Source organism: Peromyscus californicus, unplaced genomic scaffold (genome assembly GCF_007827085.1).
Source record: "Peromyscus californicus insignis strain IS unplaced genomic scaffold, ASM782708v3 Scaffold_4__1_contigs__length_199733344, whole genome shotgun sequence".
Lineage (NCBI taxonomy): Eukaryota > Metazoa > Chordata > Mammalia > Rodentia > Cricetidae > Peromyscus > Peromyscus californicus.
The window spans coordinates 137,216,809-137,237,685 of NW_026294562.1; the positions used below are offsets into that span (position 1 = coordinate 137,216,809).

Here is a 20,877-nt window from a genome sequence, read left to right on the forward strand (position 1 = left end):
TCCTTCCTATTTGTGTCCCTTTCTTTCCTTCTTCTGTCCTCCTGACCTTGGTAACATTTGAAGTACTATATCAAATACGTGTGGAAACAATGGAGCCCATGTCTTGATCCTGATGTTAGTGGGAACGCCTCACGTTTTCCCCACATGGTGGGATTTGTCTGTAGGCATGTTATACATAGCCCTGACTGTACTGAGATGTGTCCTATCTATTCTTAGTCATTTCAGAGGTCTCGTCATGAACGTATGCTGGGTTTCATCAAAAGCCTGTGTCTATTGAGATTATGATGCAATTTCTATGCTTGAGTCCATTTGTGTGATCTATTATGTGTATTGATTTGTGTATACCTCTGAACCTCTGGGATAAGGCCAATTGGATCATGGTAAATGATCTTTTGTTGTGCTCTTGAATTTGGTTTACAATTATTTTATTGAGGATTTTTATATCTATGTTCAGCACAGAGATTGACCTGTAATTTTCTTCTTGTTCCTTTTTTGAATTTTTTAAATCTGATTTTCATATCTGGCTAATTATAGCTTTATAGAGAGGTGGGTAGTGATCTTTCCTTTCCTATTTTGTGGACTAATTTGAGAACTATTGATGTTAGTTTTGCTTCAAAGTTCTGATAGAATTCAGCACCGAATCCATCTGGGCCTAGATTCTGTTTTCAGTTGGGAGGTTGTTTTAATTGCTGCTTCAGTGTAGTTATTTGTTCTAGGTCTTTTTAAATAATTTATTTCATCTTGGTTTAATTTTGGTAGGTTATAGGCATCTAGACATTCATTCATTTCTTTTAGATTAGGTAGTGGAATATGAAGAAAACATCAAACACTACAAAATCAACAAAATGACCAGAATGAATACATCTCTTTCAATATTAACTCTGATTATTAATGGTTACAATTTCCCACTCAGAAGACACAGGCTATCAGATTCAGTTATAACATGGAATCCATTTATTGTTGTACATAAGAGACATACCTCAGCATCAAAGACGGATGCAACCTCGGGTTGAAGGGATGGGAAAAGGTATTCTAAGCAAAGGTTTCTAGGGAATGACAAGTGTGGCACTGTTCCAACATCTGACAAAATGGACTTCAAACCAAAACTACTCAGAAGAGAGGAAAGCCACTGCACATTGATTAGAGGAACAATCCATCAAGAAGACAGGACAGCTCTGAGCATGTATACAACAGATGCGGGCACACCCAGTTCCACAGAGGAAGTGATACCAGTGGTAAAGACACACTAACCACACTACAGTAACAGTGGGTCTTGGAAGCTGAGCTGAGGACATGTGGGTGCCCGACAAAGCTGTCCCCTCCTTTGGATGAATCCATGTGATGCACACCCTGAATCCATGTGGTACACACCCTGAATCCATGTGATACACACCCTGAATCCATATGGTGCACACCCTGAATCCATGTGATACACACCCTGAATCTCCCTCTAATCTAGTAAAGCTTCCAAGTCCTGGAGAAGTCCAGATGGCACAGAGTGGCTTATAGGATCCCTGTTGACTGAGTAAGCACCATGTGCCGGGCACGCATGCCATGGGTGGTCTCATGACCCTGAAAAGGCTCCTCTGGTTTAATACCAATCAACCCACAGTAAGAGACTACAAGAAATAGTTACTTTTCTTGTCTTTTTGTCTTTCCTTGTGACTATATCAGTTCCAGTCAAGTCCCATGGTCAAGTTTGCATTACACCGTAACCTTGGGCAAGGAGGTAGGTGTGGTTGGGTCTGAACCATCCCAGCAGGACTTGTGAGGCTGTCTGTAATTGGCTTCAGCTCCTTTATTGCTCTTTTGTTTTATTTAGTTTGTAGAATGAGTTCTGCTGCGTAAGTCAGGCTCTCTTGGAACTTGTCACCCTTCAGCTCTGCCTGCCCAGTTCTGGAACTGCAAGTGCATACCACCACACCTGGCTCCAAAGTTCACCTTTGGATTTTTTTAATTATTGTTTTATGTGCATGGGTATCTTGCCTGCATGTGTACCCTGTGTATGCCTGGGGCCCACAGAGGCCGGAAGAGGATGTCAAATCCCTTGGAACCGAAGTTACAGGCTATTGTTAGCTGCAGTATGGATGTTAGAAATCAAACCCCCAGTAGTCTAAAAGAATAGCCAGTACTTGGAACCCCTGAGCCATCTCTCCAGCTCCCAAAGTCCATCTTTTAAAAAACAGTCTCTGGGTAGTCTGTGGGTTCTACCAGGCTGACTCAACTCTGCATTTTCACTGCGGTGGGCATTATAAGTCACCTAGAGATGACCTTCAGCACACAGGAGGACATGCACAGGTTGTGTATAGATACAATAGCATAGAGGATCCTCACAGGGTGGGGTGGGGTGTCCAATGGATAGTGAGAGATGACTGTCGTTTATCCTCAACCATCTCATGAATGTGGGAGAAATCATTACATAATCCTAGCTCCATCTCTATGCTTATCATTGACACTAAAACAGCTCATATAAAAGGCAAAACAGTTTCTGCAGTTCAGGATAATCCCAGGGAAAGGAAGGCAGGTTGACTTAGCTGAAAAGCATGTGGGTTTTTTTTTTCACTCCAAAGAACCCTCTAGTGGCCCCAGGGAAGAGACATCCAAATAAATCGTTTCCATCAGTTATTTCACTGAGTTTGTGATTAATTCGAAGAGGAATTCGGGAAACCTCATGATTAGTTCCCTGACCCTGACATCTGGGTGTGCAAGCAGCTGACAGATTTATTTCAAGAGTGCCCCTTGGCGTTGGGGTCACTGGAAAAGACACAGCAGAGCTTTGCGAATGAAACCACAGTAATTCTTTGTGAATCTCTTTGGAGCATTTAAAAGCGAACCTGCCCCCTTATTTATGGTCCATCAGCCTGTCTGGGAGAGGAAAGGGCTTACACAACAAAAAGAGGGATGCTGCACCCCTGCCATCCTCTGATAGAAGCACAAATGAGCTAGATCTGTGACCTTCGGATGCTGCCAAAAGGACAATGTTGCGGGGAAGGCTGAACCTAGGAGCCAAGTTATTAGCCCAGGGGAGGCAAGGCAGGAGAGGGGAGACAGAGGCTGATGAGAGTGAACTGTTGATTCACAGAGGGCATGCCAAAGTCATGGCTTCAAAGATTTTTACTTTATATCAGTTGAAAGCATACCCAACCTGTGTTTTCCACTCAGTATTCAGTAGATTATGTAAGGCAGCAGAGTGGGGACTTTGTGTTTAATTATGCCCAACTGTAGGCTAATGTGAACATTTTGATCATGCTTGAGGTAGATGAAGCTGAGCTGTGCTAGCTAGTAGGTTCAGTGCAGAAATTCATTTGTGGCTTAACTGTGTTCTGAACTACAATAGTTTGGTGGGCTATAACTGCCATCTGTTGAGGGCCGCAGAGTACTCAAAGTATCACTTCTGAGTCCCAGATTTCTAGGACCCTGTTAAAGATCAGAAAGAGCCCATGTCATTGCTAACACTGTTGTCATTGTTATTTTAATTATAGAATAGGTCTGTGAGAACCAGACGTTAATTTTCAACTGTGGCAGAAAACACACAGCATACAATGTCCTACCTTAACCATCTATGTGTACACTGTCGTGAAGCCCATTTTCTGGGACACCACCATCACCACTGCCTCTCTACAAATTTCCCATCTTGGAAAACTAGAACTTCTCCCTCCTCCCTGTCCCATGAATGTGGCTGCTCCAGGTGCCCCACCTGAGCGGGATCCCAGTGGCTACCCCTCTGTGACTATGGCTTCTTTCACCCAGTATACAAACCAAGAGGACTTGCTGGATACATGGTAATTCCAATTTAAGAAGAAATGCTGTGTTGTTTTCCACAAAGGCCGTACCATTTTGCCTTCTTGCCAGCAATATACAAGGGCATATGCAAGAGAATTCTAATTTCTATCCCTTCTTGCCATAACTTGAAGCATCTTTCGTTGTGTATATTCATTGTGTATTTACATCCGACTGTACGTTAAACATTGATCAATGACTCATATCCCCTGACCAACCCTTCCCATTAGCTCCCTGTGTTCCTACAGTTTCATCTCTACTTTCATTCATCTATATGTATCTATGTGAGATCTAGGAAGCACCAATAAAAGAAAACACAATATTGTGTGACTGGCTTCCTTTGTTTCAGGCAATGATGTCTCCAGTTGTATCTAATTTCCTGAAAAATTGCATAATTGTGGTGATACATTGTGTACCCTAATAAACTTGCCTGAAGATCAGAGGACAGAGCCAGCTACTTGATTAGACAGATGTCAGGCAGTGGTGGCACACACCTTTAATCCCAGCACTTGGGATCTCATGCCTTTGCTTGGGAAGCACACATGCCTTTAATCCCAGGAAGTGATATAGCAGGCCAGAGAAAGGTATATAAGATGTGAGGAAACAGGAACTCACTCTCTTCAGGCTGAGGATTTCATAGAGATAAGAACTAGTGGCTGGCTGTTCTGCTTCTCTGATCCTCAGGCAAGTTTATTAGGGTACACAATATATCACCACACATAATTCCATTCTTCCTTACCTATGAATGAAATTCTACTGAATATGCATACCACCTTGTCTTTGTCCACTCCTCTGTTGTTGGACATCTAGGTCAGTTCCATAACACAGCTCTGGAAAGCAGTGCCCCTATACCCACTGAACCTCGAGCATATGTGTGACACTTTGACTCAGAGTCTTTCAGGTGGACAGACAGGGGTGGAAGAGCTGGGTCATAGCCTGGGTCTATTTTTAGTGTTTTTGAGACTTCCCTTTATCACTTCAACAGTGGCTGGACTAGTTTCCACCTCCACCAGAGCTCGCTCCTTGTAAGTAGACTGAAATGTCATTTTCCTCATATCACACTCCGTTAGGTCATTGTTCCTTTTTCTGACACTCTCTTACTGGTCTCTATTTTAAAACCATTTTCTTAGTGTGTTGATTGTAGCACCTCAAACAGGAGACTGATGCCATCCCTCCCACGGTTATTCTTTGTAAAGAATGTTCTGGGTAATTCTTGCACACATAATTTTTCTATAAAATCTCTAAGGTACCATCTTGCAGTCTACCCGCAGCATTGGGATTCTGACTGGGTGCCAGCACACAGCCGTGTCTTCCTTGGGAAAGGCCACATCTGGAGGATTTGCAGCTTTCTTCACCCAGGAACCAGTTGTGTACCTGTCTTGATTCTCCAACCTAGTAATGCTTTTGTTTATGGAAAGTCTATCATTCGTAATAAACATGGATACTGTACTAAGTGAAGTAAGTCAGGCTCAGAAACACAAGCACCACATGACCCACTTAGATTGGAATCCAAATAGTGAACTCATAGGAGCAGGGCAGAAAGGTAATTACAGAGCAGGAGACATGAAAGGGAGGTGTTCATCAGAGGGTACACAATTTCAGTTAGATCAATGGTTCGCAACCGGTAGGTCAAGACCCACCCCATCGAGAAGCGAACTACCCTCTCACAAGGGGTCACCTAAGACCATCAGAAATATCAGATATTTACATTATGATTCATAGAAGTAACAAAATTACAGTTATGAAGTAGCAATGAAAATAATTTTATGGTTGGGGGGGTCACCACAACAAGAGAAACTGTATTAAAGGGTCACAGCATTAGGACTACGGAGTTAGGTAGAAGGAATAAGCCTTAGTGAGCGATTGTGCAGTTGTGTGTATAATAAATAATAGTATTACATAATTTAAAATTTGCTAAAGGTAGATTTTAAATGTTTTACCACAAAAGAGTTGGTTTGTGGAGTGATAGATTTGTAAATTGGTGTAACATAATGCACAATGTAAAATCAACACTACATTGGATCCCCATAGACTTATAATATATATAATTAATTTTAATAAGAAATAAGAGACGTTGAGGAATAGCAAAATTAATCCAAAATAATTTTATACCTAACCAGAACAAAATATCCAAAGCCAGAAGGTTACATTGGCAAATACTCCAAATATTTTAAAAATTAATATCATTTCTGCATGTTATTTGAGGAATAGAAGAGTAAGTTACACTTCTAAATTGATTTGATGAAACTAGTATCATTCTATCAAAAGCAGAGACAGACAATGCAGACAAAGAGACCTGGAGATCACTCAGTAGCATATGTACAAAAGTCCTTGAAAATAGCAAAAGGAAATACATATTCATGTTTATAAATTATACACATCATTACAAAGCCAATCAATTTAATTCACTCTTTCAACAGGACCAAGAAGGAAAGCCACATGGTTATATTAGCTGTTGGCGAAAGCACAGTTGGCAAAATGGAACATCCTCTTGTGATTTAAAAAATAACTTATCAGATTTAAAAAATATTGTATGAAAAAAATCCATTTCCATCAAAAAAAGGGAGTCAGAACTCCCTGATCTAATATTAAGAATTGGAAAGCAGTCGTGACTATTTTGAATAATTGTATTTTGTGAGATGACAACTCCGCTTCATCTGACTGCAGTTTAGGATACTGTGTTCTAACTGTATTAGCATTTCTCTGATTGAATAATATGTAGAGTAATTAAAGAAAGTGAGCTCATATTTTTAAGAAAAATATAACAAGCAAAAAATGACTTAGAAAAATAGGTAATGCCCTCAAGCTGGAAAAGTGACTGCGAAACACACAATTGATGATGAAAGACTGAAAACCTTTCTCCTAAAATCAAGAACAAAGCAAGCATGCTTATTCTCACAGGACTTACTCAACATGGACACCAGATGAAAGTTCAAGCCTATGTAGTCAGACAAGAAAATAAAATAATGGGCATACAGATTGCAAAGAAAAACAAAATCAACTCAATTTAGATGGCCTTGGTATCTATGTATAAAATCACAACGAAATTTTTTAAAGGACAGCAACCAATACAAATAGATGACACCAACAAAGAACTATTAGACGTGTTTGGAAAGGTTACAGGACACATTGAAACACAATTTGATGTATTGCTCTACCTTAGAAATGAGAAAGAAGACACTGAAATGTAAAATGAAGTATCATTCATGGTCACTCAAAACCAATATAAATCTAACAAAGCATATATCAGACTCATTCACTGAAAAGTCTGTAACAGTAGTGAAATAAATCAAGGTAAGTCGAGAGATGTGATCTATTCTTGAATTCAAACATAACATAAAAATTAGTGTCCATTCTTCCCAAATTGATGTGCAGGCTTACTTGACTCCTATCAATATCCCAGCAAGAAGTTTTATAGACATTGACAATCATATTCTAAAGCATATATGGGAAGAAGAAGAGGGGGAGGAGGAAATTTTGAAAAGAATAAAATGGGAAGAATCCTTCTATTCCATTTCTGGATTATAGCTGTAGTAATTAAGACTGTGTGTGGTGGAGACAGACAGACAGACCAGTGAAGCCAGAAATGGATTCACACAGATATGAAGCAATGCAGGGGAGAAGGCCTTGCCACAAATAGTAGATTAGCTAGACTAAATCTCTAGGCAAAAATAATCAGCCTCAACCAAAGTCATCTTACACAAAAATGAACTTGAAAAGTCTTCTGAATCAAAAAGCAATGATAAAATATAAGGCCATTAGAGAAAAATCAGTAGAACATCATTAGGATCTAGGGCTCAAAAAACATTCTTACATTAATGCTGGGGATGTAAGAGTAAAAAAAAAAAAATGGACATCACCAAAATTGAAAACTTTTGCCCTACAAGTAATTGTCTCAAGGTGATGGAAAGAGAGACTGAAGGATTGGCAAGCCATGTATTTAACAGAACCGTGGACTGTGTGTCCTGGCTCTTGGCTCTGAAGTTAGAATTGTTTTATTATGCTGTTTAGTGTCCTGTGTTCCTGTTTCTAATTCTCCTCAGTCGCTCCAAAAGGACTGAAGAGCTCTCAGTGTGAGCCTTTGGTGAGCGTTGCTTTCCATTTTCGGAATAGTTCCCGGAGCTGCTGCTTCCTGCTTCAGTGTGACTTGCTTGGTCTCAGAGATGGTCTGTTTGTTCCCTTCGCATTGCCTCGGGATTTCCTTTATGTCTCGCCTATGTACATCATTCTTCTTCTTCTTCTTCTTCTTTTTCTTGGCTCCGTCTCTCATTTTGGTGAATTTCTCTCTTCATTACTTTTCTTGCCAAAATTGTTAAGCCAGGATATGAAAGTTAAGGATACTGGCACTGTTCTGGTGGCTTATAAATTGGAAAAGAAAGAAAGGAAGGAAGGAAGGGAAGGAAGGAAGGAAGGAAAAAACACAGTGGAAATTTTCTTGCATTATCTACTACAAAGATCCCTAGAGGCCCAGTAGCTCCATTCAGTAAGTATATTATACTCAAATGAAATGCTGCATGTGTGTCCTGGGACACACATGCACAATGTCATAGCAGCTTTACTTTTAACTACTGTCTAATTAGGTTTCTGTTGCTGTGAAAAGACACCATGACCACAGCAACTGTTATAAAGAAAACATTTAATTGGGGTGGCTTGCTTACAGTTTCAGAGGTTCAGTCCATTCTCATCATAGTGGGAAGCATGGCAGCATGCAGGCAGACATGGTGCTGGAGTAGCTGAGAGTTCTACATCTTGCATGCAACAGGAAGTTGAGTGGCTGTCACACTGAGGGAAGCTTGAGCAAAAGAAACATCAAATGCCTGCCCCCACAGTGACACACTTCCTCCAACAAAGCCACACTTCCTAACAGTGCCATTCCCTTCAGGGGACATTTTCTTTCAAACCACAACTACCAAGCATTGGCAACAACTGAAATGTCCATCAGTAGGTTAGGCATAAAAATAGAGGTATTTTAATATGCCATTTAATATGATGCCAACAAACATCACTCACCCACATCTAAACATAGTAACACTCTCGGAGTGCATAAAGTTAGGAAAACGTGAAAGTAATCAAATGGTAAAAATATACAGATGGAAGTAGGCAAGTGATCACTAAAACAGGAAGGGAGGTGGTGAGCTTCCTGGGCAGGGGAGAAAAGGCCTGTGTGTGTTTGCCTTGAACGTTTGTGTGTGTGTGTGTGTGTGTGTGTGTGTGTGTGTGTGTGTGTGTGTGCGTGCGCGCGCGTGAGCTTTTTTACAAGATGAGTGGTAAAGAAAATGGGCAAGGTTGAAAACAGCCCCATCTCCTAAAACGTGATGCTGTTTTATGACACACCCCACAGACAGCAGTGTGTCAGTCCAGCATCACCTAGGGAGAATTGATGAAGATGCAGGTGAGCTGGGATGCTTATGCCCTTATTGGTAGAGGTATCATTTGGGTAATTTGAAAACTGTTAGGTTTTTCATAATAATGTCATGTATGCACATACCAATGGGCAGACTAGATACATAGCTATACTCCATGAATCTCCTGCTGAGGCCTGGGCTGGGGTCCTTCAGTTCCCCAGAACTTAGTGTTATCTCTTTTTGAAGGTCATTAGTTCTGGAAGGAGGGTGCAGAATCACAAAGCCTAGGGAGGTTAAGGCTCAGAGCTCCCATCCTATCCCTTCTGCCCACATTGGCTGGTGAGAGCCAGTCACAAAGCTCCCCAACCCCCTGTCCTGGGGGGTGCACTGGGATGCATCTGAAGCTGTTCTCCTGTTGATTGATGTGGAGAAGCTGGGGACACAAGCTCCCACACCAGGAAAGCAAAGGCCGAAAGGAAACAATTCTTAGAAGCCTAGGTAAGCCATGTGATGAAAGGGCCATAGGAACATAGGAATGCAGGGAAAGAGCTTGGTGTGGGCGTTGTTCTGGGACACGGCTCAAATGGGTGCAAATGGAAAGGCAACATGACATCTGGGGACCTGAGCTCCATACTCGCAGGGGACATGTCCCGTAGGAAGAGCCAGCCTCTGATGAATCCCTGCACATTCCTTGGCTCTGTGGATGTGGCGGATGTGTCTTGAGTCCTACACCCAGTGATTAGGAATGACAGGCATGATACATGGAAGTCTGTGGCACCATCCTTTGCAGTAAGTACATCATACAATGAAAAATCATTTGTTACAGTTACAGTGGGCCAATATTTGTCTGAAAATAACACGGGCACTTTGAGTCACCTAGTGTGAAACATTTGTCAGGATTTATTGGAAGTGGGCACCTGCTAGTCTTAAGGAAAAGAATTTGTTTCGTGTTACATCGGCTTTGAATAAAATCCCACAGATTTAAGTGAATGTTTTCTGTGTAGGCATTTTATATCCAGGTTTTCTTTCTTTCTTTTTTTTTTTTAAATCCCATTTCCGCTCAGGCACTGGTAAATCTGTTCTTTTTCCTGTAGCTGAGAATCTCAAACTTTTTTTTTTCTGTTTCGCCATTGTTTTTCAAAGTTCTAAGACTGCATCTGTTTCCTTTCATGGCCCTTAATTTTCTGAGCCATTTTAACTTATTCGGAATTTCCTGACAGTGACGAGTCCATCTGAACCACATGTCGTGTGACAATAAGCTGTAACTCCAGCTAAACAAAATGAGTGTTGGGTAGAGGTGGGGATGGAAGACCCAGCCAAGCCTTCAATATTAGGATGGACTGCATATTGATGGATGGAAAGGAGCTTCAGGGGTCATGGAGTGATGGACTGAGACAGGAAATTTCTGACCATGAGAGGAGAATGGGGCAAAGCACATCTCCACAGACCAATAAACCCCTGAGTGGTTTTCAGATCACATCTATTTCTGTAGCTCACCTGCAGTTCATGGAACTTAAAGATGCCTTCAAAAATAATTTTCCGCCGGGCGGTGGTGGCGCACGCCTTTAATCCCAGCACTCGGGAGGCAGAGCCAGGCGGATCTCTGTGAGTTCGAGGCCAGCCTGGGCTACCAAGTGAGTTCCAGGAGAGGCGCAAAGCTACACAGAGAAACCCTGTCTCGAAAAACCAAAAAAAAAAAAAAAAAAAAAAAAATAATTTTCCTGTGTGTGTGTGTGTGTGTGTGTGTGTGTGTGTATGTGTGTGTGTGTGTGGTGTGTGTGTGTAAAGCATACCCATGTGCCATGAGAGGACAACCTTGCATATATGTCCTCATTTTCTACCTTGCTTAAGACAGTGTCTCTAGTGGAGGAAGGGGAAACTGTGGTTGGGATGTATTGTATGACAGAAGAATTTTTTTTTCCAGGAATAGATTTCAAGAATCAATTTTCTTTGTCAATGTGCACACTAAACTGGCTTGCCTGTGAGCTGCAGGAACCCTCCTGCTTCTGCTTCCCATCCTACTACAGGAGCTCAAGGTTTGCTGACACGTGCTACTTTTTCTAGCTTCCCATAGGCTCTGGAGATTCGAACTCAGATGCTGGTGTGCATGTGGCAAACCCTTTATCCGCTAAGCCAGCTCTCCAGCTCTCCTTTCTATTTTGAATCATTGCTTTTGAAAAAGAAGTTGAAGTAATTCCTGGTGGCGTTCATGGCCTTGGTCAGTGGAAATGGCTTTAGGTGTGATGGTATGTTTCCAATGGAGCCATGTCATGTGTCCTTCTATGTCAGACCTCGGAGCATACTTGACAGGCCAAATGTCGTGCTAACGCGAGGCTTCTCTGTGTTCCTGTTTAGATCAAGTTCGACAGCGTGGAGGTGTGTGTCTGCTGTGAGCTGCAGCACCACTCCTCCGGATGCAGCAACCTTGGGGAGACCCTGAAGCTGAACCCCCTGCAGGAGAACTGCAACGCTGTGAGGCTGACCTTGAAGGTGAGGCTAGCCACTGCCTGTGCGCGCATTTCTTCCCTCTCCTGGAGACATTAAGGAAGATTTATTAGCATATAGATTCCTTTCAGCTCATGATTCATCCAGGTGGTTGGATGCGGAGGGACCGTCCTTCTGGAAAGAGCATTTTAAAGGGCTGTAGATTGTCATTTGGAAGCTCTGATTCCTGGGTCCCTGTTTCCATCTTTACCGGGTCGTTTTCCTGCCTCTGACAAATGCAAAGTAGGATGAAAATGGCTGAAAGAGTTCTTCACAGATGAGGTTGCCATGGTTTCTTCTGTTGTCCTCCCAGTCTCTGCTGTTACTCCAAGGACCACATGGTTATTCATTTTACTTTTAAAAAGATATTTAGGGCAGGTGAGATGGCTCAGTCGGTAAAGACCCTTGCCACCAAGCCAATGACTGAGTTAGACCCCCAGGGCCCACATGGAGGAAGGAGAGAACTGACTCCAGAAAATTCTCTTCCCTCCTCCTCACACACAGTGGCGTGCTCATGCACACCCACATATAAATAAATGTAATTCAAAGATATTAAAGAAAGAAATCTTGAAATCTCCCATGGCAATCTCTTCTCCTATAAAGCATTTGATCTTTTATGAAGGGGACATAGGGTCTGGGCATGGAGATGCTCCTTTAATCCCAGCACTCAGGAGGCAGAGGCAGGTGGATCTCCGTGAGTTCAAGGCCAGCCTGGTCTACAGAGCGAGTTCCAGGCCAGCCAGGGCTACACAGTGAGACCTTGTCTCAAAGAAAAAGTGAGGAAGACCATATGGAAATGCTCTCTATATTCTTCTTCCCCCTGTCTGTCTTCTTACAAGGGTTATTTTACTGAAACCTGAAATGGCTGCTTAAAAATACATATGGACAGTTTACCCAGTTCTTTTCTTGTCCCTGAACAAAAGCAGCTGAAATGTTTTGAAAAGCTGTGCTGCCATCAAAGGACCTCTTGGTTGGTGGTGAGACTGTGTTTACAGTGTAGGGCTCTGGCCTGTGGCAGGAAACAGGGTTTATAAGGACCACAGGCTTCAAAGACAGCTGCTTCCAACCAGGAGAAGAAGGAAGGTGGCCATGTGGGATGTACCTGCACTTAGTCTGGACGGAGTTTCTCCAACACCTGCTCTATCCACATGGAGAAATGGGCCAAGTTCAGGGTCCTGGTTCCCACCGAAGTGACAGCTCCAGTGAAAACGGAGGAAGGCAGAACTGCAGGTTCCCAGGGATGCTCTTCTGGTGCCATTGCTTGTGGTCCTACATTACATACCTTTACCGTCCGTACTGTCTCACATGCTGCGATCTGCTCAGGAGCAGTGCCCAGTGCCTGCACGGCCACTCATAGCCCACTGGGGAGTGGGCAGACTTTGCTGATCTCATTCTGACATCGTCTAAGTTGCTGCTCGAGCCCAGGTGTGCTTTCTTTCCACATTTAAAGAACATACATAGTCAGACCATAGGTAATTACAGAGACAGTATGACCACCCCCTCCTAGAAAAGCCAGCAAGCTCCCAGGGAATCTCAGGCTCTGAGGGCCACTTGTGTGTATCAATCAACTCTATGCACTACAAAAAATATCGAAGTAATCTACTTGGGAGAGAAAAGGTTTAGTTTGCTGTATAGTTTTAGAGTTTCAAGTGTGTGATCAAATGCCTTCTGCTCTGGGCCATGGTGAGCCTGCACATCATGCCAGTGAGCGTGTGGTGGGACAGAATCACTTATCTCACCACAAGCCAGGGGGTGGAAACAAAAGAGGAAAGGTCCAGGCTCCCAGAATCCCCTGGGAGGGTATCCTCCAGAGGACTCTTAAAGTCTTGCCTCCTAACCCCTCAAGTTGTTAATATTTATTTATTTTTATTTTATATAAACTAACATAAAATTTCTTGTTTGTGCCTGGTGACCACAGAAGCCAGAACAGGATGGAATGGGAATTACATGAGGTTATGAGCTGCTGTGTGGGTGCTGGGAATCAAACTCTGCTCCTCTATAAGAGCAGCAAGTACTCTTAACTGCTAAGCCGCCTCTCCAGCTCCAAGGATCCAGCTTTTAACAGTGGACCTTTGGCAGAACATTTAGCCAAACCATCCCGCTAGTTCTTTAAGCTCATGGGTTATATAGAGTATTTGGTCTGTTACCCCAAAGCCCTGGACTTCTCCTTGGAATCTTTATTCAGTGAGACTCAGGACCCACATACACGAGCCCTCTAAGGAGCTGTGAATTGAAGTTTGGGAATGATGCTATCTTTAAGGTGCAGGCTCAAGTCTGGGGTGGCCTGGACTGTGCAGTCTCATCCGTGTGCACTGTACTAGTACCTTGATGAGAGATAAGGCAATGGGGAATTTGTTTACAGGTTAGTCAAATGGAATGAAGTCCAGGAATTCAAACCAAGGCTGGCTGGCCTACCTGACTGTTAGAAGCTGGTCAATGACTCTTCCTCATGTAGATGCAGATACCCTGGATGCTGGTAAGAGTTGAAAGGCTCTCCCAAACTTTTTTTTTTTTTCAAAATAGACTCAAGGCAGAAACTATCAGAGCTGATGGCAGGAGGCTCAAAGGAGACAGGTTGATGCCCACATTGGGAGGGTGATGACCTAGCCATAGCAGTGACTGGAATTAGGAGAAGAGGGACCTTGCCCCTGTCCCTGAATGGAGGCCTCTGTAGGGAGTAGTGGTGCCGTGAAGAAAACTCGCTGTTGCCTGAGAGCAGCAAGATGGAGACCTTTGGACTGTCTGTCTGTGGCTTATTGCTGTCTTCCAGTTTTGTTATTCTTCTGGACTTGTCTCTATTATCCTATGTCCTTAGAATTTCCATATACACTTTAGATTATGCTTGTCAGTTTCTATGGTGGCCCTGCTGGGATTTTGATTGAGATTGTGTGGAACCTACACATTGCTTTGGATGTGTCTATTTAGGTCTTCTTTTATTTCAACAGTGTTTATTATCTTCATCAGCATGTAATTTTCAGTTTATAGATCTCCACATATTTTGAGATATTTGTCCTTTCCCCCATTTATTGGTGCTATTTTCATAATACTTTAGAATCATCTCATATTGTTATGTCTGAATTTGATGCTTGTTACTGACCTTGTGTCCTGTGATCTTGCTAAAGTCGGTTACTAGCAGTAGGGACTCTTTGGTAGCTGATGTTTTGCTAGTGCAGAGGCTGTTTGACATCTCCTATTCTGTATTAGCCAGTGTTGTCTAGGGAACAGACCCAGCAGGGCACTTATAGACATAAATACACTCGAGGGATTTGACTAGGGCTGTCCACAGTCAGAGACCCTGGGGTTCTAGCAATGGAGCACACTCCAATGCCAAAAGCTTTCGAATCAAGGAAACAGATTATAACCCTCAGCCTAAAGCCAAAGAACCTGGGAAGCCTCTGGCATAAGACCCAGAGTTCAGAGTCTTGGAGTTCTTCATGTCCCAGGCAGGAGAGGACTGAGAAAGGGGGACCTCACCATCACGTTTTGTTGTGTCTGAGACTCCAGCTGATTGGATGGTGCCTAACCACACTAAGATTTGACCTTCCCATGTGCTCCATGACTCATGGGCAGCTCCCCTTCCCAGACACACCTGGAAACGTTGCTTTACTGGTTCTCTAGGCATCCTTCATCTAGCCCATCAGCACCTGAAATGCCCTCTCCACACTCCACTCTGGATGGCTCATTCCCTCTCCTTGCTTTTTTGCTGTAACTGGGAACTCCAAGACACTGCTAGATGGAGATGTGAAGGGCACATGTTCTCTCCCTGTTCCTGACTTTAAAGCTTAAGAATACCGTTTGCTCCAAATCGCTCAGCGATCCCCATCACTGGATAGTATAATCCACTCCTATCCATGAGAGGATGTTGGATTTTGTTCTTTTCTTACAGCATCTATGTAGGTCATCTACGTATGGAAATCAGGCTCTCAAAAAACCAAATAATACTGATGTATCCCAGCAGGCAGTGGACAGAGCTAAAGCTCTGGAATCCAGCCCTATTCTACAGTTTGTTTGTTTATTTTTCAGCCTCTGTAGTTTGAGCAGTGGTATTGAATTCTGTCAATGTCACCATCAGTCTCTCTGGATTCTGTGTATGTGAGCATCCTTGGGTGGTCTCTGGGTCCTTGATTACTGAAGGGAAGTTTCTATTACAGTTTAAGCGTACTTAGAGATGCAGCTATTGCAGACAGCCCCTGGGCCATTCTTTGGTAAATGAGCTCTTGCAGTTTAACAGGACAGCTGTGTCAATCACGTCTTAGGACATCTTTGCAAACATGCTTTGCAAACCTTTGCCTTCTTGAGATAAGAGGAAAGGGATTCAACTGAAACAGGCAGGAGTACAAGCAGAGCTCAGTAAAATTTTAACACATCTTAATCCTACAGCTCTACTTAATCCTGTGGCTCTCAGGCAGAACCGAGGAAGCCTTCCTAGTGCAGGGCAGCAGCATCACAGAATACTAAACGTCTAGCCTATGTTCTTCATTTCCTCTTTGATCTTATACTCTTATCATCTGCAGTCTGATAGCATGGTGACAGAAAGTGACTTCTCACTGGTGAGCCAACCTGACACCCCTAAACTCTTCTCAGTCACCTCCCTTGATTATATTGATGGCCCTATGTAGATGTAATTCTGAACAGTTTTACTAAATAAGAATCATAGAGCCAAATGCAGAGTTAAAAGCCCCAGAGGTCAGAGCAGTAGCTAAGAGCTGAGACCAATACCACCTTCTTACCATCCGCTGCTGCTACAGTCCTCCCCCTGAGAAAGAGACCTACTTCCTGTGTGTCTGTCTTTTTATTGACTTTCTGTTCTGCCTTCTCATTGGTTGTAAACCCAACCACATGACCTCCTCGTCACTGCCTGTCTATACAGACCTCCAGGTCTCTATGGTTGGTATTGAGATTAAAGGCGTGTGTCTCCATGCTGGTGATGTCCTTGAACACACAGAGATCTGCCTGTCATGTGATTGGGATTAAGGACATGTACTACCACTGCCAGACTTCTACTAAATGGCTTGTTATTAGCTCTGATCCCCAGGCACTTCTATTTATTAACATACAAATAAAATCACATTTCAGCACAAATACAATATCACCATAGCCCTAGGTATTAAAGCATTTTTCATTTCTGTGACTTCTTTTTTTATTTTTTCAAGACTATGTAGCCAAGGCTGGCCTTGAACTTCTGGTCATTCTCATGCCTCAGCCTTTTGACTGCTAGAAATTCCATGTAGGAGCCACTGCTCCTGGCAGGCAGCTATTCCCTGTTCCCAGTGTTTCCACTAGGCTGGTCCTTCTTGCTTCCATCCGTCTGGTGACTTTATTCGTTGTCCATCTTTTCCACTAGAGTTGGTGTTTGGCTGCATTTGTTCCGGGCGGGTTCTCCTGTTTCTCCTTGGAGGTTCCATCTCTCTCTAAGAATTTGGTTGGTTGCCCTGTGACCTGGAGTGTGAACGGGCTCAACTTCAGTTGGGATTTTTGCAGAACTCGGTGTTCTGTCCCAACTGTAAGGCAGTGCCTTTACCAGTTTTCTCTAGCCTATGACACACATGGACTCCTGTTCCAGAAGATTCTATCTCTGCCCATATAAAATTCTTGAGAACTGCTCCCCCAGACATCCCACCTTAGGACATGCCATTCTCTTTTGTCATTGAATATTTACAAAGAGAAAATCCTAAAATCCTCCTAACACCCTTTCAATCTTTTATAAATGGTACTTAAAATTCTCTAAGCTGGGGCTGGCGAGATGGCTGAATGGTTAAAAGTACTTGCTGCTCTCACAGAGGACCCAGATTCAGTTCCCAGCATGCACATGGAGACTCTCAACCTGCTGTAACTCCACTTCATGGGGACCCTTGCCTCTTCTGACTTCTGCTGGCTCCTGAAGGCACATGGTGCAATACATATGCTCAGTTACATGCACATACACATAAAATAAAATTAATTTTAAAAATGCAATTAATTTATTAAACTAGTTTTTCCCACAGATTGCAAGGCTGTATTTCTCAGCTCCCCATGGTTGCTGTGGGCACATGAGCAAACTTATATGTATCATTTCCAAAACCTTGACTGTGGAGTGAGTCTTCCCTCTGCCATGGAAAGTGAAAAGTTTCAGTGTCCTGTCCCATGAGCTGCTCACCACAGGAAACAGAGCCTCAGGCACCTTACTCAGATTGGATGTATAATATGAATGAGAAGTAAGGTTTTGTTGTTTTGTTGGGAGATATTTGTCACTGCGGCTGACCAAGCCCACCTTGCTGTATGCTCTTACTCCTTGTCCATCTTTCCCCCTGGAGTTGGTATGACAGTTTTTGGGTGCAGTTTCAATAGCGTTTTTCAATTATTAGGTCTATGAGTCTCACTAAGGTATGTCTTGATACCCTGTGGCCATTAGGTGTATGTTTGCATTTTGCTCTATTTCAGACAAGTTTTATTTTTTAAGGATTTATTTTATTTATTTATTCATTTATTTTTTTTATTTTGCAATACAATTCAGTTCTACATATCAGCCACAGATTCCCTTGTTCTCCCCCCTCCCGTCCCCCTCACCTTCCCCCCAGCACCCCCCCATTCCCATCTCCTCCAGGGCAAAGCCTTCCCCACAGACTGAGATCAACCTGGTAGACTCAGTCCAGATAGGTCCAGTCCCCTCCTCCCAGGCCGAGCCAAGCAATCCTGCATAGGCCCCAGGTTTCAAACAGCCAACTCATGCAATGAGCACAGGACCCGGTCCCACTGCCTGGATGCCTCCCAAACAGATCAAGCCAATCAACTGTCTCACCCATTCAGAGGACCTGATCCAGTGGGGACCCCTCAGCCATTGGTTCATAGTTCATGTGTTTCCATTCATTTGGCTATTTGTCCCTGTGCTTTATCCAACCTTGGTCTCAACAATTTATTTATTTATTTATTTATTTATTTTTGTTTTTATTTTTTATGTATACAGTGTTCTGCCCACACGTGTCCTTGCAGGCCAGAAGAGGGCACCAGCTCTCATTACAGGTGGTTGTGAGCCACCATGTGGGTGCTGGGAATTGAACCCAGGTCCTCTGGAAGAGCGGTCAGTGCTCTTAACCACTGAGCTATCTCTCCAGCCAGCCCCAGGATTTATTTTTACTACTACTTTAAAATATGTTTCAGTGTGTGGATGTGTGCATATGGGCGTAGGTACCCGTGGAATACAGAAGAAGACATCAGATCCTCGGCAGCTAGAATGACAGGCAAGTGTCAGCCGCCCGATGTGGGTGCTGGGAGCCTGACTTGGGTCCTCTGCAAGAGCGGTGTGACTCAGGCACGTCTCTCCCACTCCACACACGTTTTCTTGAAGAGTGTATTTGATCCTCCCCTCCCTCCCCCACAGTTCTATGTGTTTACAACAACAGTGGCACTTTGTGTGGACCGTTTTTATCGATATTTCATAACTGCCATTTTTCTCTCATTACAACTGCGTTTCCCGCCCCGGTTCACTCTGTTTTTCTGAAGTCTCTCCCTGGCTGTCCCCGCAGCACTGCCTTGCCCTCTGCTTCCAATGTGATGTTGAGCTCGGGCAGCCCTCTTGTCAACCTTCTTCATTCAGTCCCAGAAGCCTTGGACCTGGGGCTCAGCCCTTGGACTCCAGCTGCCTTCTTCTCCCCCTCGTCCAGCTCTTCACGGGTCTTTCATAGATCCTTCTTCTGAGCAACGTGGATACATCAAAGCCCTAAGGCAGATTCTGGCCCTTTCGATGCTAACACAAGCTTGTGCTCTTTAAATAGGTTTTGCTTAAAACATTTTACTTTCTTTTCACAATTACAGATGCTTCTTCCTCTAAGAGATGCATAAATCTAATCACGTTGTCAAGTCTTCTTGTAATTACTGGTGCAGTCATTTTTAACATAACGTTGCTGTTGAAAACTTAAGACATGCCGTGATGGATGACTTCCTCCTAGGAAGGGGGGACTCCTCGGGGCCCCGTGTTGGGCCTGAGAACAAATCTGGGTTGTGGCAAATGGGGTCACCCTGGGCAGGATTGATCTGCACATATGTTCAGGGGGGCCCTGTCTAGCCTTTGAGGAGTGCTCCCAATACCTAGTGGGTGAGAGGACTTGAGAAATACTTCCTTGATTGGTTTCCTTCATCTCTCTGTTTAGGTCAGCAATTACAGTGGCTTCATTGATCTTTGGTATGGTCTCATTTGAGGTCTTGCTTCTCTTATTAGTAAAACTGCATGTCTAAGTGTCCATATTTAATTATAGATTATCCATCCTTGGATAAGGAACTCAGCTCTTGCTGGCAAAATCCCATATAGTTGGCGTGGCAGTCAAAGAGCTTTGGTCTTTGTAGTGCTTGAATGACTGGCACTGACTTAGTTTGGCTAAATGCTTGTTGCCTGTGATACTGCCCTCCCTGTCCCCTGCATGGCACAAGGAGGTTAGTCACACAGGAACAAGGAGCCCAGAGCTATGTCTGTGGCTGATGCGGAAGGGACTTGGGATCCACAGTAAGATGCAGATATGGAGTGTCTTATCCCTCATGTAGTCTTTGCTTGTTTGGAGGCCTTGAAGCCCTACATTTCTTTCTGCCTCCTGCCCTGCCCTGCCCTGCTCTGTCCTGCCCCACCCTGCCCCACCACACCACACCTCTGGCCATTCTGAAACATTAATAAGAATGGGTGGGGAGAGAGACACGGCCCTCTCTCTTAAACATAACACACAGCCATGGTGAAATGTTCAATTCTGTATCCACCAAGTTGAGGACAGAACAGACCCGACAACTTAAGGGGACCCAGAGTTCCATTGTGCCAGGCTGGGATTCTCGGATCTCTATAGACTGGGGCATGGTGACATCCTATTGTTGAAGTACTCATTGTGTGGGAGAGAAGACCACAGTCTGGGAGAGGTCAGGAGGGCCCTGCGATCTGGGCAGTGAGCAAGTCTCCGTTGTGGGTCTCAGTCCCCCATGAACCCTGCCCTGCCCTGGTGAAGGGGCATAACTGAGTCATTCTGAGTCCTCAGGAAGCAGGATATGAAAATGAGGATATGGCTCTCTGATTTCCCAAAACTTTGACAGTGGCAAGTCAGTGAAAAGTCAAGTCTGTGCACCCTTCTGGATGAAGTACTGTCTATTCTTCTTGTAAGAAAAGATGATGAAGAAATGATAAGCTTTTTAAAAATTAGTGTTTAAAGATTGTATTTACTGGGTCAAACCCACACAAATCTGTGACATTTTCTATTCAAGTATCGACAGGATTTTAAAGTCATAAAAATCAGAATTGATTCATGGAATATCCATA

The 20,877-nt window shown here is 43.5% G+C and overlaps 1 protein-coding gene across 5 annotated transcripts in view; it reads left to right on the plus strand.

Annotated features, from left to right (window-relative positions):
• Entrep2 (endosomal transmembrane epsin interactor 2) overlaps nt 1-20,877 on the plus strand; it is a 426,837-nt gene that overhangs the window by 338,654 nt on the left and 67,306 nt on the right. For all 5 annotated transcript variants that reach the window (XM_052761568.1, XM_052761570.1, XM_052761571.1 and 2 more), the window contains one exon: nt 11,481-11,615. In XM_052761568.1, the coding sequence (XP_052617528.1) occupies nt 11,481-11,615 (135 nt within the window). The remainder of the gene's footprint in view (nt 1-11,480; nt 11,616-20,877) is intronic.